At 43.5% G+C, this 27,595-nt stretch overlaps 1 protein-coding gene across 1 annotated transcript in view; it reads right to left on the bottom strand.

Annotated features, from left to right (window-relative positions):
* Positions 1-24,713, bottom strand: part of LOC137496972 (PE-PGRS family protein PE_PGRS30-like) — a 39,469-nt gene extending 14,756 nt beyond the window's left edge. The window contains exon 1 of the mRNA XM_068225195.1: positions 24,627-24,713. Within this exon, the coding sequence (XP_068081296.1) occupies positions 24,627-24,680 (54 nt within the window). The 5' untranslated portion in view covers positions 24,681-24,713. The remainder of the gene's footprint in view (positions 1-24,626) is intronic.
* Positions 24,714-27,595: the final 2,882 nt, after the last annotated feature.

Here is a 27,595-nt window from a genome sequence, read left to right as displayed (position 1 = left end):
ATACACTCAGGCGCCATAGGTACCGGGATAAACAGTTCGCTATTTCAGAGCGTTTGCAATGTATTCTTAACTATCCGCACTCAAAGAAAAGCACTGTTATGAACAACATATGAATAAATCAACCGACTGCAACGAGATTACCTTCAAAATTAAATTCAGAACACATGTAATTTTCAAGGCAATCCTACAAATATTTCCTTTTCACAATATATATACCACAGGCGTACAATGCAACAATAGAAAAATCTGCTATGAATCTGTCACGTCAACACCAACATTATGAAACTTCATAGCTCCATATTTCTCTCGTACAGCTCGTTTCAGGATTGGAACTCCGAGGAATTTCTGCTCTTACGCTCAGTAGTGTGACACGTATATAATGATGTTTATCCTGAGGCACTAGATTAGTGATTTTACAGTTAGAAAAAAATATAGAAATTAAGAAACGATATCAATAATTCGCAGTAAGTTCAAAAAGTTAAAAAACAGCAGAAAAATATAATTGTTTTTCCATTTCTGATGAATTTTCAAGTGTTTGTTAATATAATATTACGGTCTGTTACCACAAGAGATCATGAGGATTATTCCATTACCTGGAAACTTAGCAAATTTGCAACATGAACAACGTCACATAGTTACTGCTGGGTTACTGCTAATAAACGTTACACAAGTATTAAAACACCGTAAGGCTCGGGTGTGCAGCGAAATATCGGCTGTGTTGTGCAGGCTGTGATGGGTGGTCAGCAAATGTAACTCTATGTGAGCATAAGGCAGTAGCGATCGGTGAGACCGGCTGTGTTACCTAGCAGCCGCGCAGGCTGTGATGGGTGGTCAGACAATGTAACTCTATGTGAGCATAAGGCAGTAGCGATCGGTGAGACCGGCTGTGTTACCTAGCAGCCGCGCAGGCTGTGATGGGTGGTCAGACAATGTAATTCCACGTGAGCATAAGGCAGTAGCGATCGGCGAGACCGGCTGTGTTACCTAGCAGCCGCGCAGGCTGTGGTGGATGGTCAGCAAATGTAACTCTATGTGAGCATAAGGCAGTAGCGATCGGCGAGACCGGCTGTGTTACCTAGCAGCCGCGCAGGCTGTGGTGGGTGGTCAGACAATGTAGCTCTATGTGAGCATAAGGCAGTAGCGATCGGTGAGACCGGCTGTGTTACCTAGCAGCCGCGCAGGCTGTGGTGGATGGTCAGCAAATGTAACTCTATGTGAGCATAAGGCAGTAGCGATCGGCGAGACCGGCTGTGTTACCTAGCAGCCGCGCAGGCTGTGGTGGGTGGTCAGACAATGTAGCTCTATGTGAGCATAAGGCAGTAGCGATCGGTGAGACCGGCTGTGTTACCTAGCAGCCGCGCAGGCTGTGGTGGATGGTCAGCAAATGTAACTCTATGTGAGCATAAGGCAGTAGCGATCGGCGAGACCGGCTGTGTTACCTAGCAGCCGCGCAGGCTGTGGTGGGTGGTCAGACAATGTAGCTCTATGTGAGCATAAGGCAGTAGCGATCGGTGAGACCGGCTGTGTTACCTAGCAGCCGCGCAGGCTGTGATGGGTGGTCGGACAATGTAACTCTATGTGAGCTTAAGGCAGTAGCGATCGGTGAGACCGGCTGTGTTACCTAGCAGCCGCGCAGGCTGTGGTGGGTGGTCAGCAAATGTAACTCTATGTGAGCATAAGGCAGTAGCGATCGGTGGGATCAGCTGTGTTACCTAGCAGCCGCGCAGGCTGTGGTGGGTGGTCAGACAATGTAACTCTATGTGAGCATAAGGCAGTAGCGATCGGTGAGACCGGCTGTGTTACCTAGCAGCCGCGCAGGCTGTGATGGGTGGTCAGACAATGTAACTCTATGTGAGCATAAGGCAGTAGCGATCGGTGGGATCAGCTGTGTTACCTAGCAGCCGCGCAGGCTGTGGTGGGTGGTCAGACAATGTAACTCTATGTGAGCATAAGGCAGTAGCGATCGGTGAGACCGGCTGTGTTACCTAGCAGCCGCGCAGGCTGTGATGGGTGGTCAGACAATGTAACTCTATGTGAGCATAAGGCAGTAGCGATCGGTGAGACCGGCTGTGTTACCTAGCAGCCGCGCAGGCTGTGGTGGGTGGTCAGACAATGTAACTCTGCGTGAGCATAAGGTAGTAGCGAACGGTGAGACCGGCTGTGTTACCTAGCAGCCGCGCAGGCTGTGATGGATGGTCAGCAAATGTAACTCTATGTGAGCATAAGGCAGTAGCGATCGGCGAGACCGGCTGTGTTACCTAGCAGCCGCGCAGGCTGTGGTGGGTGGTCAGACAATGTAATTCCACGTGAGCATAAGGCAGTAGCGATCGGCGAGACCGGCTGTGTTACCTAGCAGCCGCGCAGGCTGTGATGGGTGGTCAGACAATGTAATTCCACGTGAGCATAAGGCAGTAGCGATCGGCGAGACCGGCTGTGTTACCTAGCAGCCGCGCAGGCTGTGATGGATGGTCAGCAAATGTAACTCTATGTGAGCATAAGGTAGTAGCGATCGGCGAGACCGGCTGTGTTACCTAGCAGCCGCGCAGGCTGTGGTGGGTGGTCAGACAATGTAGCTCTATGTGAGCATAAGGCAGTAGCGATCGGTGGGATCAGCTGTGTTACCTAGCAGCCGCGCAGGCTGTGGTGGGTGGTCAGACAATGTAACTCTAAGTGAGCATAAGGCAGTAGCGATCGGTGGGATCAGCTGTGTTACCTAGCAGCCGCGCAGGCTGTGGTGGGTGGTCAGACAATGTAACTCTATGTGAGCATAAGGCAGTAGCGATCGGTGAGACCGGCTGTGTTACCTAGCAGCCGCGCAGGCTATGGTGAGTGGTCAGACAATGTAATTCCACGTGAGCATAAGGGAGTAGCGATCGGTGGGATCAGCTGTGTTACCTAGCAGCCGCGCAGGCTGTGGTGGGTAGTCAGACAATGTAACTCTGCGTGAGCATAAGGTAATAGCCACCAATGAGACATCGATGTTTCAAGCGGACAGTGTACGTAAAGATTGTTAGATGTAAGGATACAACGGAGTGGCAAAAAAGGGCAATCGCGTTTGGCTGTGCCCATGGCCAGACGATGCGTGAAATTGCTGGATTTGTTGGTGTTACGCAGCGGACTGTTCAACGTGTCTATATGCAGTGGTGTAGTGAACGTGGCTACGAAACGCGTCATCAGAATTGTGGCCGGAAGAAGACTGGTGGTGGTGATGCTTATTGTTTTAAGAGGAAGTAGAACTGGCAAATATCCTGTATAGGTATAACACGTATCAGAGAGAAAAATGGAACGGGTTTGACACTTCGAAAAATGAAGGTATCGGCCAAGGGAAGACAAGGGCCAAGAAGGCGTGAAAATGAAAGACTCCCTAGGCCTCGAGTGCTCTAATAACGTCGGGTTTGGAAAAGAACAAGAGTTGATCCAAGGGAGGTCATGCAGGATAGATGAAATTTAAGAGCCTGACACAAGTAAGTGGAAGCTATGCCAGGGGTCAGCTAAGGGCCTCGTGGTCGCCAACCCACGCTCCAAGCTTCAGAGCCCTTGGAGCCCCTTTTAGTTCCACTTACGACATGCAGGGGATACCGTGCGTGTTATTCTACCGCCCCCCACCCGGACAGGCGTTTAACAGCTTGTGAATCAAAATCGCTTCCAAACCAAACGGGAATTGTTGTAGTCAGAGAATGGAAGTCTATCCCAACCTGTTAGCGAGAGAACGTTGCCACAGGAATTGCATGCAATGGACATGGCTCGCACAGGCACATAAAACTCCGCGTCTTCAATAGACTAGAAATCATCGAACCATCGAACGTGGACAGTAGCTGACTGTAATGTGGTCTGACGAAACACGATTATGCCTGTATTCCAATGACGCACGCAGTGGAGTGCACCGAAGTCCAAATGAAGCATTTCATATGGATGTGTGCAAGGTCAGGTTCAAGATGAAGGTGGGTCTCTGATGTTTTGGGGAGTGCTTTTGGTATCATGGATTGGGCCCGCTCACTGAGGTGACCACTAACATGAACCACCATGTTTATTTAAACATTCTGGGTGATCAGGCGTTGCCTTTCAGTCAACATCTGCATGAGGAGTATGCTAGTTTTCAAGATGACGACAGCATAGTTCGCCGAGCTGGATGCATATATGACTGGTTTTATGAACACTCCCCCTCCTATTACTCGATTGGCTCTCAAAATCACCCGAATTGAACCCCTTTGAAAATCTGTAGGACATACTCTAACAGCGGGTAAAGCGCCGGCATTATCATCCCCGCAATTTTGATGGAAATGAGCGATCAATTCCTCAGCGAGTGGCTTAACCTAGATGCGACGTACCTACGACGTACTCACTTCCTTGCTGGATCCAGGCGGAGCTACACGGAAGATTTCATGAGTGTTTGGCATTCGTGTCAGAAGCTGTAATAGTGGATCTGTACGAATTGTGACTTTGTACACCTTGTGTGCCTTAGTTCGCCTATCACATGAACCTTGTGTTCGATGCTTCTCGTTCCTACGGGATACTTGCATCTTTTATATCGAGGCATCTGATTTGCTGACCCTGCTTGGAAGGGAAACCGTTGTAAGTGAAATTACCCTCTGACGGACCGATGGCCTCGCGCCACATATGTATTATTATGTTCGAGTGTTTGGTTGTGCGTGCGTGCGTGAGGGTTATGTGTATAGACTGGACGAAGCAGAGTATTGTGGAATTGATTTCTTTTGGTTGGAGCTCTATTACCGTTTGTAATTCGGTGGGAAGCCTGGCTGAGAAAAGGTTTAAACATTTAATTGTGGAACAGATTTACATGATAGAAATTTGACGTCCGCCCGTAATGAGTGGACGCACTTGTATTTTTCCTGGGTGATAAAAGTGGATGATCTTGCGTAACAACATCCTCACTCTTCAAAGTAGGCCCAGCGCTGTCAAACTTGGATGTTTGTGCTCACTATGTATGTATTTCCTTTTAACATTTTAACATTTTCCTTTCAATGTTTTTCTTCGCATGTTTCATTTATTAATTTCTCTCCTCAATTTACCTTTCAATAAACTTGTGATTTGTGTGCTAATTTGCATTGGATTCATAGTAGCGTTAGTCCTTTGGTATTGTTAAGGGACTGATCTCCAGTTCGAGGCTTATACGATGTGGCCTTTCCCTATCGCGATCGCCGGACCTCGTGTTATTTAGTGCACTCTTTTCCTCGCGTTTCTCGTTTCCGTAATTGCATCGGACGGAGCAGAGCTTGAGATCTTGACGCTAGAACTAACGTCTAGCTTGATAGTACTGTTCTGTTTAACTAAGTATTACTTATACTCTTTCATTTATACGAATGGATTTCTCCGTTCACGCATTTTGAATTGTTTCCACGTGCGTTGATCATTTATGACATAGTTCTAAAAATGGAAAATGTAAAGAAAGTGAAATCATCACTGAGGAAGTCTCTGATGTTAAGAATGAAGAAAGAAAAAAATTACCTGTTTGCGACGAAGTGCTTGTATCGAGACACGACAACGTTGATGTTGCACCTTGTGGGAGCTACATGTTAGCTGATGGTCCTGCGGGCAGCGATGACACATGTCTAGGTCAGTCTGTGAACGAGTCCCCAATGTAAATCCCATTTTCAACATGGTCAGGAAGTGGAACTTGAGTTTCACGGGCGAGGGAGACAGTTCCAATGTGTTGGAATTTCTGGAAAGGGTTGAAGACATTGCCGATTGTAGCTCCCTACCCCTTGACCTTTTTGTTCTCGTCATCCCCGGAATTTTGGGCGGCTCCGCTCTAAAGTGGTTTAGGTTAGTCAAGACAAGCATCCGGACTTGGGACGATTTTTCAAAACAGATTAAACAACGTTTCGGGTTAACTGACATAGATTATCATCTGAGACAGGAAATATACCGAGGAACTCAGGGGATGAACGAGAGCATCGATGATTACGCAACTGGGATCCTAACCCTCTTTAATCGATTAGGCTCGAAGGTCCCTGAAACTGAAATTTTTTACCTAATTTATAGGAATCTCGCCCCCAGCTACAAACTATACATAAAAAGGTCCCAATTCGATAGTGTCGATCGGATCATTGAACCAAGTCGGGAATATGAACCCACTATGTACCAGAATAAATTGTATCGTCCTACCCCCCCTCCCCATTCGATTGCTCAGTCCCTGATATAGCTTACCACACCTTCTCCAAAAGTGTTTCCTTTGCCGAGGCCCCGCCGACATCCCGTCGCCCTTGATCCGACGAGCGCCTTTCTCCTTCGCTAACTCATTTCCCCCGACGAGGCGTGAACACCATTCAGCCCTGTGCTCCACCACAAAATAGGATTCCGTCGCTAGAAAGTGAGTGCATTACGGAATATTAGGACACATCTCGCGGCACTGTTGGTTAAAAACCTCTGTAAAATATCGTAATCGTGGTTTACTTTGCGTCTCGTTAGATGTGTGTCCCAGATGTAATCCTCAGCAGGAAAACTAGGAGTGGGCCGACGTTGGCGCCGGACCGTGCTATTAATAAAAAATTGGGGACTCCCCTCTCCTACTCCCTGGGCCGAGATATTTTGGGGGTGGCGCATTTTAAACGCGTTGCTTGACACCGGGTCGTGTTTTTCCTTCATAAATCGATCCTTGGTATCGGATCTGAAACCGTAACAGCTTCTCAGTTGCGAGAGTTCTAACCGACTCCTGTCTGCTGACGGTCAACGTGTGCGTCATGTTGCCCGAATTGTCCACTCCTGTGATTCTTGGAACTGATTTTATATTGGTCAGGGTCCTGTCTATCGATTTTATTAGTCGCACCTTTGCCTTCCGATTTTAGTCTGGAACAAACTATCCCTTTGAGACTCCTTTCCGGCGAGCAACTGTTTGCTCTGTCTCCGAATCCAAGTATCTTAACGCCTCTTGTGATTTAAACGACAATCAAAATCTTATGCTAAGCTGTCTACTGGAAAAAATTTCTGATGTGCTAACTTCCGAGTTAGGTTGCGCAAAAGATTTCACTTACTCTACCGAACTAAAGGTTGATACTCCTGTGAGGTCCCCTCCTTTCAGCTGTTCTCCCCCTAAACTTTTTGCTATGTGTGAGTGTGTAAATGATCTCTTAGAGAAAAAGTTCATCAGCCCCTTTCTCCTTTTAGCAGCCCGGCGTTTCTCATACCCAAAAGGGATGGCAAATATCGTTTTAATTTCGAATATAGAAAGGTAAAAAGGAACGTGATCTGCGATAGTTTCCCATTGCCCACCATAGAAAGCGCCTTCCAACACTTCCACGGGGCTAAATTCTTTACTGTGTTTGATTTCAACTCCGCCTACTGCCAGATACCCTTACATCCCCAAAGCCGTCCGTACACTGCTTTCGCTACCCCATTTGGAATCTTAGAGTTCAACAAAGTGCCCATGGGCATATCTATCGAGGTTTAAGCATTCAGCCATGTCCTTGATTCAGTCCTTGGTGACCTAATGTTCTCCTTTGTCCTTTAACTTACTGGACGATCTTCTCGTGTACTCGGTGACTTTCAAGAATCACCTTGTTCATCTCCGGAAAGACCTCAGTCGTCTACGCAAACACGGATTCACCATCAATCCTAACAAAGTATCTCTCCGTTCTAAACGACTGAATTTCTTGGGGCACGTAATATCTGATACCGGCATTGCCGTGAATCCTGATAGAATTAAATGTTTTCAAGACTTCCCTCAGCCCAAAAATGTCCGCGGTGTGAGGAGATTCTTGGGCATGGTAGGTTTTTATAGCCGCTTTATTAGTGAATTCTCGCACATCTCGGCTCCACTAAATTTGCTTAAGAGAAAAAATTGTAGCTTCGTTTGGGGAGAGGATCGGAGTCGTGCTTTTCGTCGTTCGAAACGAGCTCTTTGTGAAGCTCCTATACTTCAGAGTCCCAATTTTTCAAAAGAATTAGTCCTTCAATGCGACTCGAGCGATATTGCTATCTCGGCAATTTGGCCCCGATAGCGTATTTCAGCAAACTTCTTCATGGAGCTGAATATACGAGAAGGAATGTTTGGCTGTCGTCTTGGGGGTAGAATGATTTCATTCGTACTTGGAGCATCGCCATTTCGTCGTTCACATTGATAATCAGGCTCTGTCATGGATGAGCGCTAATGTCAAGAGGCTCGGCAGAACGGCTAGATGGATTCTCCGGCTGTCGGCCTACAAATTCACTGTAGTACACGTCCGCGGTAAGGATAACATGGTGGCCGACTATTTGTCGTGCATGTTCGATGGCACCCATTCGTCTGTCGTCGACAGCTCTGAGAAGTGCAACCCCTAAACAATATTGCCATCCTCTAAAACTTCTCTTGGCCCTTTACCGATATTTCTGTGCATCAAAATGAGGATGATGAGTGTAGAAAGCTGTTAAAAAACATCGCCGCTGGGTCCACTTCTGAAAGCCCTTTTTCTACGAAGTGTAGGTCATTGGTCCACCGAAGTCAGAAACATGGCAAGGATAAAATCTACGTCCCCAAAAAAACTCAGGATGACGCACTACCTCTACGATTTGAATCTAGGAGCCCATCTTAGACAGTACAAAACCCTGCATCGCACATTGCATGACTATTACTGACCTGGTCTAAAAAAAAAAGATGTTTTGGAGTATGTCCAAAGCTGTCACATTTGCCAGCGTTCCAAACCTGACCAGAATTTGCAAGTCGTTCTGCCGATGTAGCCTCGTGTCCCGGGGAAAAGTTGTTTGTCGATTATTCGGGTCGCCTTGTCAACTCAAAATTCAATCATACTGGGATTTTTTCTGTGATCGATGCCTTCTCGAAATTTGTGTGGTTATTTCCTGTTCGCCTGATCAACTCAGACACTGCCATTCGAATTTTATCTCAACATATATTTAGGGTGTATGGGCAACCTAAAATTTTGGTTTCTGACCACACCTCCACCTTTAGCAGCAACCAGTTCCGTAATTTTGGCTTTGAATGGGGGGTCAATCATGTGTTTCTGAGACCTAATCATCCTCAGGGATCTCATGTGGAAAGGTTCCACCGAAATTTGAAGTCCCGTCTATGCGCTTTCCATAGTGATAATCAAAAATATTGGGATACTAATTTACCCTTTTTGATTTTAGCTTCAATAATGCGGTGCATAAGTCGCACCAGCACACGCCTGCAAGTCTGTTTTATGGAGAGACGCGGCCGATCCTCTACAATTAAAGTGGGATATTGGGTACCTGCCCCGCCCTTCCAGAAAAGCGGACGTGGAAACCAGGTGGAAAGGAGCGCTGGAAAACCTGAAGAAAGCCCGTGATCGAGTTGCTGCCAAGTTCAATCGCGGATGGGTAAGTTGGAGACCTTGTAGTCACGAGGGTATTTCCCATCAGCTCTGCGGCTAATCAAACGGACGCAAAATTGTGCGCTCGATAGTCTAAACCAAAGCGAATTGTTGGATTTCTTGGACCAGTTACTGCTCTAGTCGAAGAAGTTGGTACCAAGCAAGTGTCTAAAAGTCACGTGTCACTGTTAAAAGTTTATCACCAACGGAGCACGTGAGCCTTAGTACCCACTTCTTAAATTGCTTGAACAAACTTAACTTAATATGATTACGGTAAATAAAAAGAAAGAGAAAGAAATGCTGTGCTTGCACTTAATAAATTTTCTCCTTTTGCAGGGAATGGTACGAAATGTATACTGAACTGTGGAGATCTCGCAATGTGAGCTAAGTGCACAAATGTAATGGGAAAGAGAGGGGCAATGATGCACAAGCTCACATTATCTGATGAAAATCGTTTAGAAATGACAGGACTTCCTGCGTCCATGACTATCATCTAGCTGCGAATGCTCGGTAGTCTTGTCTACAAATTATTGCAAAGACACTTAGTATGAAGACTGATATGGTTAGCCCTTAATTTGTTTAGTGCATGGACCTCCCTTCTGTGGAGCTGTTTAATTTCGTCTGTCTGTGACTATTGAACACAAATTCATGTAATTTTTTATTTTGGTAGATTTTATGGTATGATATTTGAATTTTTAGACTATCTTAGGCGCGCGCCTTAGAAATAAGTTTTACACCACTTATTGAAATGTGTCCGCTTGTTTGATCACCTAGATTCGACACATTTCAATGATGAGGGGGTGGTCGGAGAATGCCCATTTTTCATGGCACTCGTGTTCTGTATATCTGTCTTATGCTTGATTCAGTCACTCTACAAAACTCAATATTACCGAGTTTTGCCGTTCGATGGCAGTGCTATGCCATCTATAATTTCCAGGTCATGCTTCCTGTCGAAATTAGGTAATGATGGATACTCCTTGTTTTTTTAATGGGATCTAATTGAGGAACAACAAAATGGACTCCACACTAAACAAGACCGCTTTTCTGACCTATCAGAAGATTTTTTTAGCACATTTAAACCGTGATTATCCCTAAATGACCTTTTTATTGTTCTTTTGTATTTCTCAGATACGTGCATTTTTTACTTTACCCTTTGGTGCGTACTGTTCTGTCCTTGAACACGCGGTTGTGTGTGTGTAGATATGTCGGGCGTGTTATCTGCCTATCTGATGTACGGTCCTAGAGCTTCGTATTTATGTGCCTCTCTACATTTATCCTTCGATTTCATGAGTGTTTGTCATTCGTGTCAGAACCTGTAATATTGGATCTGTACGAATTGTGACTTTGTACACCTTGTGTGTCTTAGTTCGCCTACCTCATGAACCTTGTGTTCGATGCTTCTCGTTCCTACGGGATACTTGCGTCTTTTATATCGAGACTGTCTGATTTGGTGATCCTGCTTGGAAGGGAAACTGTTGTAAGTGAAATTACCCTTTGACGGACCGATGGCCTCGCGCCACATATGTATTATTATGTTCGAGTGTTTGGTTGTGCGTGCGTGCGTGAGGGTTATGTGTATAGACTGGACGAAGCAGAGTATTGTGGAATTGATTTTTTTTTTGTTGGAGCTCTATTACCGTTTGTAATTCGGTGGGAAGCCTGGCTGAGAAAAGGTTTAAACATTTAATTGTGGAATAGATTTACATGATAGAAATTTGACGTCCGCCCGTACTGAGTGGACGCACTTGTATTTTTCCTGGGTGATAAAAGTGGATGATCTTGCGTAACAACATCCTCACTCTTCAAAGTAGGCCCAGCGCTGTCAAACTTGGATGTTTGTGCTCACTATGTATGTATTTCCTTTTAACATTTTAACATTTTCCTTTCAATGTTTTTCTTCGCATGTTTCATTTATTAATTTCTCTACTCAATTTACCTTTCAATAAACTTGTGATTTGTGTGCTAATTTGCATTGGATTCATAGTAGCGTTAGTCCTTTGGTATTGTTAAGGGACTGATCTCCAGTTCGAGGCTTATACGATGTGGCCTTTCCCTATCGCGATCGCCGGACCTCGTGTTATTTAGTGCACTCGTTTCCTCTCTTTTCCCGTATTATTTCTCTCTTGTCTCTTTACCGGGATACTGGTGGGGGTATCTGCTTACGCGTTAGCAGAATGTCGCGCTTTCTTACGAGTTAAAGGGCGCCCACACGTCTAGGTCGAAGTCGGAGAATACCTATGCATCTTTTAAAAAATATCAAAGATCATCAAACAAATTAACGAACGATCAGTAGGTCGGTGGAGGGGGTGTTTAGCAAATCGCACCCGACTGAACTCGCTCGGGAAGCGAAATTGCGCGGTACCACAAGGTCGGACTCCCTCCAAACGCCTGGGTCTGGGATCTGCTCGGCGGATAGTGTCAGGCAGGATTGCCAGATTTCTCAGTTCATGATGAAAACAATTCAAATTATGAAACAAGTATTTATATCGTTCACAGAACTTAATAAACTAAATCTCTACATTCAAGTGGATGTTCTATCGATATTCTAAACATTAAACATCAGATTTAAACAAGGGTTCAACCTTTGATTGGTTTCCGACTTCACTTCGGACTCTGAGACATTTCGGATGATTGTTGCCGTCTTCGTGTTTAGGAGCAGACAAGCGCATCACCTGGAGGTTTACAGGAGGCTTTCCGATACCTAATGTACGGAGTTGTTCGCAAGTAATAGCAGCTGTGATATTATTGGATAGAAGCCGAAAATAATCGCATTTCTTATTGCGATTAATTTATTTAATTCGATTTCACATTACACGGTATTGTTCGATATTTCAGCTGGTAAATTTTGTCTGCGATGTCGTTATGAGTCATAATGGATTTAGTTTCATTTGTCAGTCAAGTACACGGTGGGCGTGCTATTTTCGTTTTCGTTTTTTTGGCATGAGTTAATGTTTTCCAATATCTCAACTATAGTATTCATTAGTATTATGTCACCCCCAGGGACATTTATGTGCGTCTTGTTTTAAGTGGTAGAAATATATATTTTTAAACTCTCTGTAAGTCACACATTTTGACCTATATTTAGGAACTATTCGGGAATACGTTCAATATGGACGGCAACGCAGAACTAAACTTAGAATAGGAGTAAGGCAAGTTTGTTCCCTGTCACCTCATGTATATAACCTGTTCAAATCAGAAACACCAGGAATCAAAGTAAATAAGATATGCTGATGACATTACACTATTAGCTGACGATGAAAGCAAAAAATAGTACATAAATTATCATTTGAACTAAATATGTATCAGTGAAACTAAAATTACGATTGTTAGTAGATCAGAACAAGAACATAAAACATCAAATACAACAGGTTGACATATTTTCTATCAAGGTTAGTGGGTGTAATTTGATTTTTATCCACGAGTTCTGACAGCAAACACCACAAAAATTAAAATACTACTGTAACTAAAAATAATATTGAAGTTTTTGTGACTAAAAACTGTCAAATGTTAGTACACTTCACACCAAGTGCCATATATATGACTGAAAAGCGTAAGTAACCTCTACAAGTGGGGAGATTCGCTAAGTCTCAATAGTTCATCTACAAGTGAGAGGTAGGGAAAACCACTTCTGCAAGTGAGAGTATGTCTGCACACGTCGGCTTCTAGTCCTGTCAGTGGATCGTATCTCTACCTAAATCATACTGCCGACAAGAATGCTAAAAGCTCAAAGTCATTAGTGAAGATAATTCACTGACTTTTTACGACTTCGAAATGCTAGACGAGGATGAATCGCTGGAAATGTTGAGGAAGTGATTGGGGGAACGGAAGTTTCGATCTGCAAAGATTTTGTTTTTGTTTTGGAATTCTGGCCCGAATGTGAACAGCCTGTTTCAGATGAACTCAACTTGTAGGTCGTAGAATAAAGCAAAGTTTTACAATTGAAGCCTGACCATCAAGAGAAGCTTCTTAAAAAGTTTTAGAATTCCATTTGTTGTTTTTTTATTAACTTTTGCTCTTTCGTTTTAACCTTATTGATTGTTACTACAACTGCACTACTGATCTGTGCAAGGAATACTGTGATTCTCTAAAAACAGTATATCCTGGCGTATAAAAAGTAAAAACCTGGATAAGTGAAAACAATAATCCGATCCCTTGGATTTTCACTTATGCAGGCTCGACTGTAAAAGCTTCAGGAGACTAGACTCAATACATGACAACAAGTACGTCTGCAGAAGGATTGAAAAGGCAGTGTAACCTTCGAAAAACGAGCTGCAGCTGGAGATCAGCGGTTCTTTGGATCGGTGATTTGAAAGTTGAGGATCAAGTGTTCAGTACTGACAACTGCTTAAAATTATTCAAATATAAATGAACAAATAAGACGATGAGAAAATTTCAACTTGTTTAAAATTTCTACAGTTATAATACACGACCTATATCAACATTGACCGGCACGACTGACAAGCAACGTCTTCTCCGGCAGTGGCATCATGCACACGAGTACCGTAGCTGCACATCTATTGGAACATTTCATTCTCTAGGAAATCACTCATATAATTCGGATTCCATACATTTGCTATTTGTCAAAGAAAGGAAGCAGTTGCAACAGTGCAGTGCAAGGCAAACTCAAAATAGTCTAAATTAGAAATTCGGCAAAAAACAAAAAACTCTAGCACTCAGAAAATACCCAATCCCTACGCTACTTCCTTCAATAATTGAATCTAACAATATCCGCTCAACCGTGATATTTTAACCATAATGAAACATGGTATTTTTTTGGAAAGGCACCAACAGTCGAAATCTTTAAGATGTTTTTCAATTTGTGTTCATCAGAGCTCAGTACTTAACTGGTGTGCTATTTCTGGCGTGAAAGGTAGTAACGCTATTCTTACGATGGGACTCGAACAGAAAGCATTAATTACAAACCATTTGCTTAATAGTACGTTTTCTGCATTGCTGTTTGCAGTTGTCCGTAGACTCTGCTGAAGAACACCGCGGCAAGTGGCGAGAATTCAGCCTCACATGGAGTCAAACAACGTCCTAATGTTGTGCTTAGGAATTACCATGCCCTAGTTCCGTGTTTCCTTTTGAACACTACGTCGTCCTCCAAGGCCCCTCCATCTCCTATGGGAATGTTTCTTTTTTTTGTAGTTGCTTTACGTCACACCGACACAGATACGTCTTATGGCGACGATGGGACAGGGAAAGGCTAGGAGTGGGAAGGAAGCGGCCGTGGCCTTAATTAAGGTACAGCCCCAGCATTTGCCTGGTATGAAAATGGGAAACTACGGAAAACCATTTTCGGGGCTGGCGACAGTGGGCCTGTTTCTGGGCGGAGCAATGTCTCAGATACTTCTTCCCACATAGTGTCTTCTTCACCTCATGACGAGACTCCTGAATCTTGTTTTTACTATTCGATATAGTTTAATTTGCCGATCGTAAGGTTCTTATTTGTACCACCTCCAGCAGTTTTTTAGAGTCTCTTGTCGTTGACAATATTTTTAAACCATACATATTAGGAAACGACGAATTGTATTGTTACAAATAAACCTTCATAATAATGACGTATGTCTGCAGGTCTTACGAGTTGGGTGATCTGCGGGTCTGCAAACATGAATTTTAATGTTGATGACGGTACACATAGACGAATCAAGCAATGACACCGGAGACCCCTAGGCATGGAGCAGGACCGAACCAGAAATATACAGTTTTCTCTTCGAGACGTGGCAGGCTACACGACTGCGTAACTCCACATTGAGCACACAGTACAATGACTTCGGCGTGGATCAGGGTGCAAGAGACTTTTGATGTGATCCCTTCAGATATTGAGCCCATAAATATGGCAGAAGTGCTGAACCACTATCATCATCATGTGATCTCCCTCCACCAACTAATCCTTACAGTACTTCCGTTGACAAACACTCTTGCTGTTATCCTGCAGGAAAAATATGTCATGGCAGTCCTACGACGTGGCCATGATCCTCGTGTCACCGGTACGAGCCGATAGAGCCTACATAGACCACGGGCGACAGCAAATTGATGGCAACACCGTCATTACTCCATTCATTTGGCTGTCTGCATGCCGCGCTTTGCAACTCAAGAACACTTTTTCCTCGAGCGTCAATTTTTATGTTGATGAGTGTGTGTATGCATATATAAACATATATATGAAACATCAAAGGTCCGTGTAAATACCCCTAGTGACAGATGAAGGTATAATTTCATCAACAGAGTAATGGCGAAACTTTTCTCCATTTACTTAAGTACTCGTACAGTTTCACACGACATAAAGAAGAACAGGTTAACTTGGTGATATTTCTGGAGAATGTTAAAACTAGAGTTCAGAATATGGAGAGAAATATTCCACTATAAAACACGTAAGATAGGAACGAACTCATTTACCACCAGACTGCCTGACCTCGTTCAGTTCCGTAATTCGTTTTACTCTGGACCGAGTCTTCTATTCGCCTCACATGGCCCTCTACTGAAGCTCGTTTACGCGTTCAGCGTCATCCATCATGTCCATTCCCAACTTACCTTTTATTCTCATTTATTCTCGTTAGTCCTTTACCGTTACACTGACACGCTTTTGCCTGGTGTGAACATGGGAAAACACGGGAAACTATTTTCAGGGCTGCCGACAGTGGGGTTCGAACCCACTATCTCACGGATGCAAACTCTCAGTTGCGCGCCCGTAACCGGACGACCAACTCGCCCAGTGATCAAAATTCACCACTTTACATTGCATCAAAAAATAATGCTCTTAATTAGATATGTTTGAAAGAAATTCCATTAACATTTAAAATATTATGTGTATCTATACTAAATGTGCCGAGTTCGAATCCCTGGTATTCCGTATGACTGCAATCTAGTCTATCAGAGACGTGCTAAATGCTAGTAGTAGGGACGAGATGTCCCTAACAGTGTTAACTTGTGCTAGGAGACAATCCAGAATGTTTATGGTTGGATGTTCGGTAACCTAATCACCCTTCAATTGTTTACTTATTATTTTGAAGTTTTCACCAGTGTTATGAAGTGTATTCGCCTATCGAATTCATTCTTCGTAAATTCTATTTATCCAATAACATTATAGATGGCATCATTGATCTAGAACTACCTGCCCACCCCACATCCCCTATAAAAGTTGTGAGCTTTTTCAGCTAAGATGTCTTGCTGCAGTATAACATTGAGTGTTCCACGTGACTGGGGAGATCTCCCTCAGAAGATGCTGGAGCGGGGGCTAACGTGAGAAGGTGGAATAACAAGGTGAAGGGAGAATTTGAATCTAACTATGTGAACAGTATCTGCATGTGAAGGTAGGGACGGTTCTGGCGTTCCCCCCTTAGCGTGTAACGGTTAGGTCGATCTACGTTTAATGTTAGAACTTCCTTTAGGTTTTCTAGGCAGTCTCTGGACTTACAGGTATCACCCCTAATGGAAATGATATAAAAAATGTAAGGACGCACGAGTGTATACCTTCGTTTCCCTTTCTTCAAATATTGTCTCTGACTGACTTATTCTATTTTTCTTAATTCATCTACCTTCTTTTCGTACTTTAAAATTTATTTCCGTTAGTCACCTAGTAGTATAGCTTAGCCACCACGTCATCCGACCTTATGCCCTCTTAAGTGTTTTCTTTGGACTCTATAAAGTGGGAGTGCTTGTGTGTCTTAAGCCTCCATTTTTCAAATTTTGTTCTCGGCCCTTCTTGTTAACCGTTAATTTTTCTTCGCCTGTTTATGGCCGTATAGTGTGGGCTTCGGCCTCTGCAAACTTTCTGGATCTACCCATCCATTTTGTGAATATGTCCCCTTGATTATTTTATGGTGTGAGTGTAATAGTTGCTTAAGATCTGAAGAGCAGGATATGTTCTCTAGTGTTAATGTAATCTCTTGGTGCTATAAAGGGCGTTAGTTAAAATTTATGCTTCTGGGTTCGAGACCCGTCCTATGCAATTCGGTTTCAAAAGCCACGGCTTCTCTTTTTGAGCTACATTGACTCAGTTTTCTCTGAGTTATGTGAAGACTAGTCTAGCTGAAGAATTAATTTCAATTCTCTGATTGACTTATTCGGAATGGGAGATCTCTCCATATTGTAAAGTTTCCCGAGCTTGTAAGCTCTTGTTAAACTTATTTCGTTGTTTTCATATAACCCAAGTAGTAAGACAGGAACGAAAATATACGTTGGTAGATTTTGTGAGCAATAATTAAACTTTGTCCAACTATTCATTCTCCTTCGGCGTTTCTTTCCCTCTCCACTCCGCGGAAATTGCAGGAACATTAAATATACTGTAGTATTTTCCTTATTATAGCATGTTCAATTAAATTTAATTGCATTTAATTACATCTGATGAGGTAATAATAAGTTAGTTAATTGTGTATGAAATAAATTAAACTGAGGTGTTCTGTGTTCGTAACTCATTCATAGGGAAGAGATTATTAACGTTATCCCTGAACAGTTGATCTTTGCGTTTTAAAATATCTTTTGGGATGGACGCGATCTGGAAAGGTACCAGCGCAACTAGAACTGGCCAGGACAAGCTTCCACATTATTTGGCAAAAAAGACAGTAATCGTAACTAATCCTTTGGGGAGGACGTATCAAACAGCTAACATGACCAGAAGTAGCAAAGCGGAGATTACAAGGACCAACCAGCCGCAATATTTCTTACTTTTACACTTATAAAGGCCTTGCCTTAAAGTAGTCACACTGATTGGTAAAATGCTGAGTAACAGGCTATTCTAAGTTTTAATTGAAAATGTTAGGAGCAGGTTCCATACAATCAATAATGGTCTACCGCAGGGATCCGTTCTATCCCATCTGCTATTCAACTTGTATAGTCATGATCTACCCGAAACTCTATCTCGCAAATTCATCTATGTAGATCAGGGCCTCTCAGGGTGCATGCGCGTGGTGCATGCACTGTGCACGGTGCAAAAGACGACTTGGCTTGGTTGACCAGAGTGCAGACCCCCCCACTCCTCGATTTGGAGCAATAGCGCTTACTCTCTCTTTCCTCACGCCTCTCTCGCTCGCTCCATCTGTCTCCCTCTGCCCCACTTGCGCCGTAGCGCTCCAAATCCGGGCTGAGTTGAGCCGAGTATAGCCGAGTAGAGCCGAGCTTAGCCGAGTAGCCAAGAGACGAAGCGTTGATCCGAGCTATACCGAGCGGCACCGATGCACAGTGCACGGAGCTCTTGCGCTTCGCTCTGCACGCGTGAGATTTTGGGCGTTTGAGAGGCCCTGATGTAGATGATAAATATCTTACAGTTCATGCTACCACCTTTGATGAAGCTGAGGATATATTAAATGCAGATCTTGGGAAGATGGATGAGTACTTCAGAAACTGGCGGCTCCAGCCAAGTACCTCAAAATCTGAGGTTGCCACATTTCACCTTAGTCACCTACAAGCAAACTATCATCCTCGAGTGAAGTTTAGGAATCAATACCTCAAGTACAATAGCTGTCCTAAGTACTTAGGTGTGACATTGGACAGGACACTGACCTACCGAAATCATATTGGAAAAACGGCTGCAAAACTGAAAAGTCGTAATAACATACTTAGTAGGTTAGCTGGAACATTATCGGGTGCCGACGCCAGTACACTCAGGACTACTGCTTTGGCTGTTGTATATTCCCCAGCTGAATATTGTGCAGGCATTTGGTTAAATAGCTCTCACTGCCATCTAGTGGATATTCAACTTCGCCAAACAATGCGTATCATCTCTGGTACTCTACATTGTACTCCCTGCCAGTGGTTACCTGTACTATGTAACATCGCTCCATCCCATCTTAGGGGACACCAAACTCTTGTTCGCTTGTGGTGTAGGATCGTGGAAAATTATGCTCTTCCAATTCATCATGATGTCAAACGTCTTTCTAAACCGAGATTGAAATCAAGAAAACCAGCTTGCAAGACCGCTGTAGATCTTATGTCAACCAGCTTCAATCTCCGAAATGCCTGGAGAGATGAATGGTTAAACTCGGCACCTCATGGCCTATTTTCTCTCAGTGATCCCACTACAAGGCTTGCTGGCTTTAATCTACCTCGGACTGTCTGGTCAAGGTTAAACAGGATTCGATGTGGTACTAGTCGAATTGGTGCAGCCCTATATCAATGGGATTGGATAAATTCTCCGCAATGTGATTGCGGTTTTGAATTGCAAACCATCAAACGAGTGGCCTCTACGTGCATATCCCTGCTCCTTGGATGAACTCCATTCAGCATCTCCGGATGGATTGCAGACCTTTCTATCCATATTTGAAAAGTGGTCCTAATGCTGTAAATTGTATATATGCAACAATATAATTTGATATAATTATTATTGTCTTGTAAGCATCATACGCTAAATAATGAATAACTTTCACAGAAAAATGGGACAGAGTAAATGTCTGTCTTGCTATTGGTGTAGTCACAGGACTGCGACATTCGTTGAAAATAAGAAAACCGCTATCGGTCGGTCGCGATCGTTCCACCATTGATGGACGTATGGCATTGTTAATTCAAATTCTGTCCACCTTCGAACATAAAACGCGCTGGTGTCAGTTAAAAAAATACTTTTTGTGTTGTGTCACCTTTTGTCATGGAATTTGATCTTGTTCAGGGGATGTTAGAGGCTTGTACGCTGCGCAGCCTCCGTTGCTTGGTATGAAAATGTGGTCTGTCCGGACAAGAACAAAGTCAGAAAAATGGTTTTCTCACTCGTGGGACATAATCTGAGTGGACCAATACCCTTTGTCGGCACGGCGAGAAATTAATTCCAATTTCGTCCACTCTCCAACCTAGGATACGTCACTGTTGCGCGGCGTTTAATGTGGTGACGTAGTAGATTCTGACGTCATCCGAGCCGCAGGAGGATCGATCTCCAGCTTGTCTTTCGCGGGGAGGATACCGAAGTTTTATATCAGTCTTTCTGTAGAAGGTCATATCTTAACGTGCGTGGTACATTTTAAAACAGCTGTTCACTCAGCGAGTGTAGCTTTACCTGCCACAGTAACTCAAAGACACCCGTAAAGTCACACCGGTTCGACACGATCCTGTGGGAAAGACGGCTTCAAAAATAATCCGTCCTGATATTTTTTATAATTTTGCTTTACGTCGCACCGACAAAGATAGGCCTTATGGCAACAGTGGGATAGGAAAGGGCTAGGAATGGGAAAGAAGCGACTGTGGCCTTAATTAAGGTACAGTCCCAGCATTTTCTCATTGAGAAAACGGGGAATTACGGAAAACTCTCTTCAGGGCTACCGACCGTCGGGTTTGAATCCACTATCTCCCAAATTTCGTCTTAATTCCATCTTAATCGCACGGCCAGCTCGCCCGTTGCTGACACGAATAATAGGATTCTGAAAACATATATTTAGTTGTTAATCCTTTTAGAAACAGCCCGTTTTGTGCATTAACTTCAAGATACTTTCAAATTAAAGGTTGATTTTTCATACAAATGTACACATTTGTGCATTTTTCAGGCAGCGAATCTTCCCATGAATACCACTAATTTTTTAAAAAAGATGCTTTTTACAGAGCAAGAAAGAGCAGGGAGTGCCGCAGTTCGGCCAGCTGAAGAGCGGAGAGCAAAGACAATACACGGCACTTCCGGAAACAATTCGCAAGTGGCGCTTGTAGTGACGTGACTTCGAAATTCGCGCTAAATTCAAATATGAATGGAAATTCATATACGGAAATGGATAAATAAATTACGTCTACAAAGAAAGTATTATTTAGGTATTACTTCAAAGTTGCTAAAGCAAATCTGATTCTATGAAAGAAGAATTATTTAAAGACTGAAATCAGATATGTATTCAAGATATGTAATGCGCTGCTTTGAAAGGGCTTGATCTTTTATTTATACATTACTTTTTTGCCTTAGCATTTTTTTTACAATTTGCTTTACGTCGCACCGACACAGATAGGTCGTATGACGACGATGGGAGAGGAAAGGGCTAGGAGTGAGGAGGAAATGGCCGTCGTCTTAATTAAGGTACAGCCCCAGCGTTTTCCTGGTGTGAAAATGGGAAACTACGGAAAACCATCTTCAGGTCTGGCGACAGTGGGGTTAGAACCCAGTACCTCCCGGGTGCAAGCTCACAGCTGCACGGCCAACTCGCCCTGTGCTTTAGCATTCCTATCTGAACGTTTACGGTCCGATTTCTCTATTCCCTCATTTGAAAAACATTGTATCATCACATTAACACACTTGTTAACGGACAGAGCGGCACTTCCCTGTCTTTTTCTCTTAGAAGGACTATCCCTTCTCGAAGGGGACGTAGCGTTTAATGACTTATTTTTTGGGAGATTCTCTGTTGATACAGATCCCGGCTTGAAAATATTGTCTATTGTTATGTTTTGAGGAATATTTAAGTACAATTAGGGTAAAATTATAACATACCCTTGGCTGTATAGTGAAGTCGCTGGTCTGGAAATGAGCTAAACAGATCGTTTAGTTTGTATTCAAGCGTAACGTCCCTTCTTTCTTGTATACCTTACCCTCCTCTGACAACAACACATCGGTAATGAAGGTTAACTGCTGCACTATATCATGAAATAAGCTTATTATATCTTAAGCCAGTTAAAATATGGGTCGAAGAAGTTTAGGAAGTACTTTTAAAATTTGTTTGTCACTGGAAGAATATATAATTTGTAAACACAATCATTACTTACATTTTCTTTTCACGAGAGAAACGGAAGAAAGACCGCGAATCTTCTGCACTTACAGTTATTGCAGCCAAACACAGCACATATCTTTCCACTCATGTTGGGAGGAGATATAAAGGAATGACACACACCACTATTTACTTACGTGAACTTACTGCAAATAACACGAAAAACTTCACAAACTGAAACACGTGCTCTTGAGACGGAATCAGTAACTGAAGGTCACTCCGCTAGATAGAGCTCGAATCGCTGTCCCTCGATATCTCGCAGACTGTTGTGTATTATCTCTACTGTATTTGAACAGATGGAGCTCAGTGTGAACAACTGGCACTTTGTCGTCACAAAAAGGTTTAGCTTACAAAAATTTACGTAGGGAATTACAATTATGCACAAAAATATTTCATTTTCTCTTTAAACATACAGTACAGAGTATACACGGTGTATCACAAATACTTGGGCAAGCTTTATTTTTGGGTCTACGGTACAAAGTGAGTGTGTTAGGTTACCGGTTCGATCCCGGCTGATATTTGCGTAACGTACCATGCCGTACACTATAGGACGTTCTCACGTGGTAAAATTTAATTCGGCAATCCACCGTCTGGAACCACATGCACAAGAGGACATTTTGAACATTTTCTTTGAAGTGGTATGAGTTGAACACTTGCTACGAGCTGCCAATGGCCAACGTATCTTCCGGGTGTATGTTTACGGACACCCTCCCTTGTTTTCCGGTGCCAAACCCTTCATTATCGTTTATTGAACTGTTCCTCATACACCGTCTCTATCAAGTCCCTAAATCTACAAATAAATCAAGACATACACAGAACAGGAGAAAGCTACATCCTTTGTTAACGAAAATGAAGCGAAGCGTTTCTACCAACATAATGATATAATTCTTCACGTTGCCATTAATCTCTTTGAATTTAACAAGCATACGACTTCTTGAATACCGGTACCTCAGATGTTGAAAAGAATTTCACCAATAAGCAATGGAAAGTAAGTAAGTAAGTGATGACTTCAAGCGAACTCTTATATTATTTTGATTAATATTTCACGGCCTATAATTGTAAACATGATAAGAAGCTTTTACTGTCTCAAGAAACAAGGTGACATTCTTTAGGATCGCATAGATGTTTGGTCCGCCTCTTCAGAAGAAAGTCTAGTATGTTCACGAGCAAGAGCTCTATAATATAAAGGTTTGAATTTAAGAATGCTTTGCCGTTGGTCTATAGTGGTACTCGCTAGCCTTCCGAGTGGCAGGTAATGAACCATCTTTTAAAATGTTTCTTGTTCCGTCGTATGTGTGTCCGCTTCAGTTCTGTTCCATCCTCCAATCCTGTCACTCTTTCCTTGCACTTTATTCGTCTCTGATGAGCTTGCTGTTTACACGCATGCTCTGAACACACCAGATGTTCTTCTGCGACGCGTCGAGAGTTTCACGGAAAAAGCCGAAAAGCTTATTACGATGTCTACAACTCCCGTAGCGTGTGGGTTGCAGCAATGAGGCGACAGTACCTCTCGATCCGACCGGGACCCCGAGACTACTGAAACACAACGCGAGATGTCGTGCAGCTCACCTGCCTGAAACTTGTTAGCTCCGCATACGAAGTAGACCGAACGAGGATTAGTGGCCAAGGAAACTTGCGTGTATAGTAGATTCAGTATCTCCTGGTTGCTGCACTCTCCACTTGGGGGGTACGGCAACTGTTGAGTGTCCGACCTCCTTGCTCTCTTCCCACTCAGATGGTATTAGGGTAGCATTTGTTTCGCCGGTAACTTGCCTCTTCCTTTTACCCTCTCATCACTATCCACGAACACAGACACAGGCATCCCTCTACAAGAGTTGGCGTCACGAAGGGCATCCGGCCGTGAAAGTGGATCATTTGCTGACCCCAATAAACTGGGATACAGGCCAGAACGTAGAAGAAGAAAAGTGGTTGTTTACATCTTTCATGGTTAGTGGGCACGACAAAACAACTAAATTCTCTCACTTACGACAAGGAAGCCAAAGGCGTGGTTACTTCACTCTAAACCGAGCGCCTTGACTGCCCGGTTTGGGCCACGTCACTGTCAGGTTGCATTCGGGAGACACTGGGTTCGAACCCCAATGTCGGTAAATCTCAACATGGTTTCTGTAGTTTCCCATTTTCACACCAGGCAAACGCTGTGGCTGTACCTTAATTAAGGCCACTCCAGGCTAACCTCGACCCTATTGCGACCTTTGATGATGGAGATGAGCTATCGCCTTAGACGGCCTAAATCAGGTAGAACAAGACTCTTATTATTTGATCACACGGCCAGAGGCAATTCGTATGAGTGGATAAAGCTGAAGATGCGTTTCGGGACTCCTGAGCGGTTGAACTGAGAGACAGGTGAAGAGAAGAAAGGAACAGATTAACAGAAGAGGACAAATTGGTTGAAACATTCGTTTATAGGAATAGAAATTAGAGATTGAAATAATTTATCAACGGAGATGTTCGATAAATATCCAGGTTGTTTGAAATCATTCAAGAAGGTTGGGAAGCTGGCACCTGGGTGACATATCACTGGTAAGTACAATACAGGTACCTCATAGACACATTCAAAAAGAAACCACGTTAAAAAGCATCAAAAATGACCACACAATCCTCAGTTTTCATTCCCGAATCCAGCAAGAAGAATACGGTGCACTCTTCGTCTGTAAGAACTTACCTGAGGGTGGTAGGCCACCAACAGTGGCAGCAGGTACCACCAGAGACGCTCCATGGTCCTCTTGAGATAGTGAGTGACCAGTGCGGACTCCAGGACTGTTTTATAGAGCGGACAATATCACCAACGTGCCTCCGGCAGCTGCGGCCCAAGATTAGGGCCCACTAGAACACTCACGGCCCCCGATAACCAGAGTCCTCACTTTCAACTCCTACTGTCTTAAGATAACACTGGGTTCGCCTTTCATCAAGTACTTTTACAGTTTTCGGAGACGTCGAAGGGCCCGAAATTTCACTTGAGGGAGTTCCTTTACAGGGGCTGCATAGCCGAGGTGGTAAAGGCAGGCTCGGTTCGCTCGGAAGGATGTGGGTTCGAATCCCCGTCAGGATAAAATTTAAGAAACGAGATTTCCACTTCCGGAGGTGCATATGGCCCTGGGGTTCACTCAGCCTACACCAAAATTGAGTACCAGGTTAATCCCTGGGGGCAAAGGCGGCCGGTCGTAAACCTAAACGCTCTAACCCATCAAGTGCCGAGGTTACGGATAGTGGAAGTCTTTCCCTTCCACTCTTTCAGGGACCTTCATGGCCTATACGGAGGAGACTTTGTTTTTTGTGGGAGTTCCTTTATGTGTCTATAAATCTACCGATGTGACGCGGGAGTGATTGAACACCATCAAATATCAACCAACCCGCCACTCAACCTGGCTTTTTCATTTATTGAAAAATGGAAATTCTCAGCCTGTTTCCAGTCATTCGACCGGGTCAGGAATGTAATGAATGAAGCCCCAATCTAGCGGCGAAGATAAGAACTGTGCCGGCTGCCGAAGCCTGTCGCCCTCCTCTGGGGCAATGGTTAATGACTGACAGATGAAATGAAATGTTATTGGAGAGCGTTGCTGGAATGAAATATGACACGGAAAACCGGAGTACCCGGAGAAAACCTGTCCCGCTTCCACTTTGTCCGGCACAAATCTCACATGGAATGACCGGGATTTGAACCACGGAACCCAGCAGTGAGAGGCCGGAGCGCTGCCGCCTGAGCCACGGAGGCTTATTATTATTATTATTATTATTATTATTATTATTATTATTATTATTATTATTATTATTATTATTATTATTATTATTATTATTATTATTATTCTGAGGTCACCGTGGAACGCAAAGGTGAAAGAAGGTGCCGGGGTGAATGGGTCTAACTACAACGTCAAGACTTGAATTTTAAACTTAAACTGAAGGTTATATTTTCAGAACTTCAAACTTAACAATTTTTTCATGACAATATTACAGGTACAAGTAGCAATCATTAAACAAGATTGGGAAAAATCCAAGATTCAGAAACTATACACTTTGGGCTTTAAGCCCCTAGTTTTACAATATTACAAATGGAAGAAGAATTACTTGGTTAAGGGAAGAAATCCCCTAATTTATTCATGGAGCCCTTGCTCCCGAAATCGAATATCCAGCCTTCCAGAGGCACTCTTTACAATTACAAAATTTTGGAAAAGAGCTAACTGGCTCTCAGTTTCTCAAGCCTACTCAAGGCAACATCAACTAACAATCTCTGGCCTTTCAAGGCACAACTTACACTTTAAAACAGGGGTATCTTGTACCCAACCTATAGCGCCTTTGCGGAGAAGAACAGGTATAGTAACTGGCCCGAAACACAAAATGAATGGAGGCGTATACTTGCACTCCTAGATATGAACACCAAAAAAAAAACCTAAGGGGCACTAGGCCGATGAAACAGGGCCTATTCCCAAACTACTGAGGTGATTCGTATAGGATTTAATTTACCACATTACAGAATGAAAAAGGGTTATAAACGTAGTCACCTCAAACCAAGATGAAGGGGAGCTGAAGAGGGTAAATCACTCTCTATCCCCGGTTTACAGTTAAAGATTTTGTGGAGGTTTTTACATTAGCAAAAGAAAATTTACATTTTAGAAAGTTAGGTTACATAGTTAAAGACTCGGACCTTTCCCTCAGGTTGAACTGCGGAGGTAGCAAGACAGAAGGAAGATATGTGGCCATTACCTTGTAGATGTTCCGCTGACCGTTGAAAGAGGCCGCCCGCCTTCTGCTTTGACACACACACTCAGTAAGATGACGATCAATTGGCCAAGAAACGAGAAAAGCCGCAGTTTATAAACCCTCAGGGAAGGTACGAGATCATTCAAGATGAAACAGGACACGCCCTTTTGATTTTATTGGTTAAACACAAAAATGACACTCATAATCTCTACCCTAGGCCTAGAGATGCTTTGTTCACTACAGATCAGATAGTGGTCTGTATCATCGAAAAATCCCCGGAAAACTCGTACATTCCTAACAGATTTCCTGAATTCGAAGTTGCTGATGATGCTTGTTGTTTTAAGGGGCCTAACATCGAAAGTCATCGGCCCCAGAATTCGAAGTTGGTTTAGATATAGTGTATTATGGATCTGGTACCCCAATCCTCCCATGTGTAGCGGTGAACAGCCTTATGCTTGAAGAATGTATTCGGAACTGCTAAACTCATACTAGCAAAGAAGGCCAGCAAACGCTTCCCATTCCCATTAGCTTCCATATCTTCCCCACATTTACCAATCACTCTGGCACTGAAATCGCCCATTAGCACTATTCTATTCTTGCTGTTGACCCTGACCACGATGTCACTCAATGCTTCATAAAACTTGTCAACTCCATCCTCATCAGCACCCTGACATGCTGAATACACTGAGACAATTCTCGTCCTAATTCCTCCAGCTGCCAAATCTACCCATATCATTCGCTCATTTACTTGCCTAACATAAACTATGTTGGGTGCAATGTTATTCCTGATAAAGAGCCCTACCCCAGACTCTGCCCTTCCCTTTCTAACACCCGTCAAGTATACTTTATAATCTCCTATCTCTTCCTCGCTATCTCCCCTTACCCGAATGTCACTTACTCCTAGCACATCCCGATGCATCCTCTTAGCCGACTCAG

The sequence above is a fragment of the Anabrus simplex genome, chromosome 1, assembly GCF_040414725.1.
Source record: "Anabrus simplex isolate iqAnaSimp1 chromosome 1, ASM4041472v1, whole genome shotgun sequence".
In the NCBI taxonomy this organism is placed as follows: domain Eukaryota; kingdom Metazoa; phylum Arthropoda; class Insecta; order Orthoptera; family Tettigoniidae; genus Anabrus; species Anabrus simplex.
This window is presented reverse-complemented; position numbering and strand designations above follow the sequence as displayed.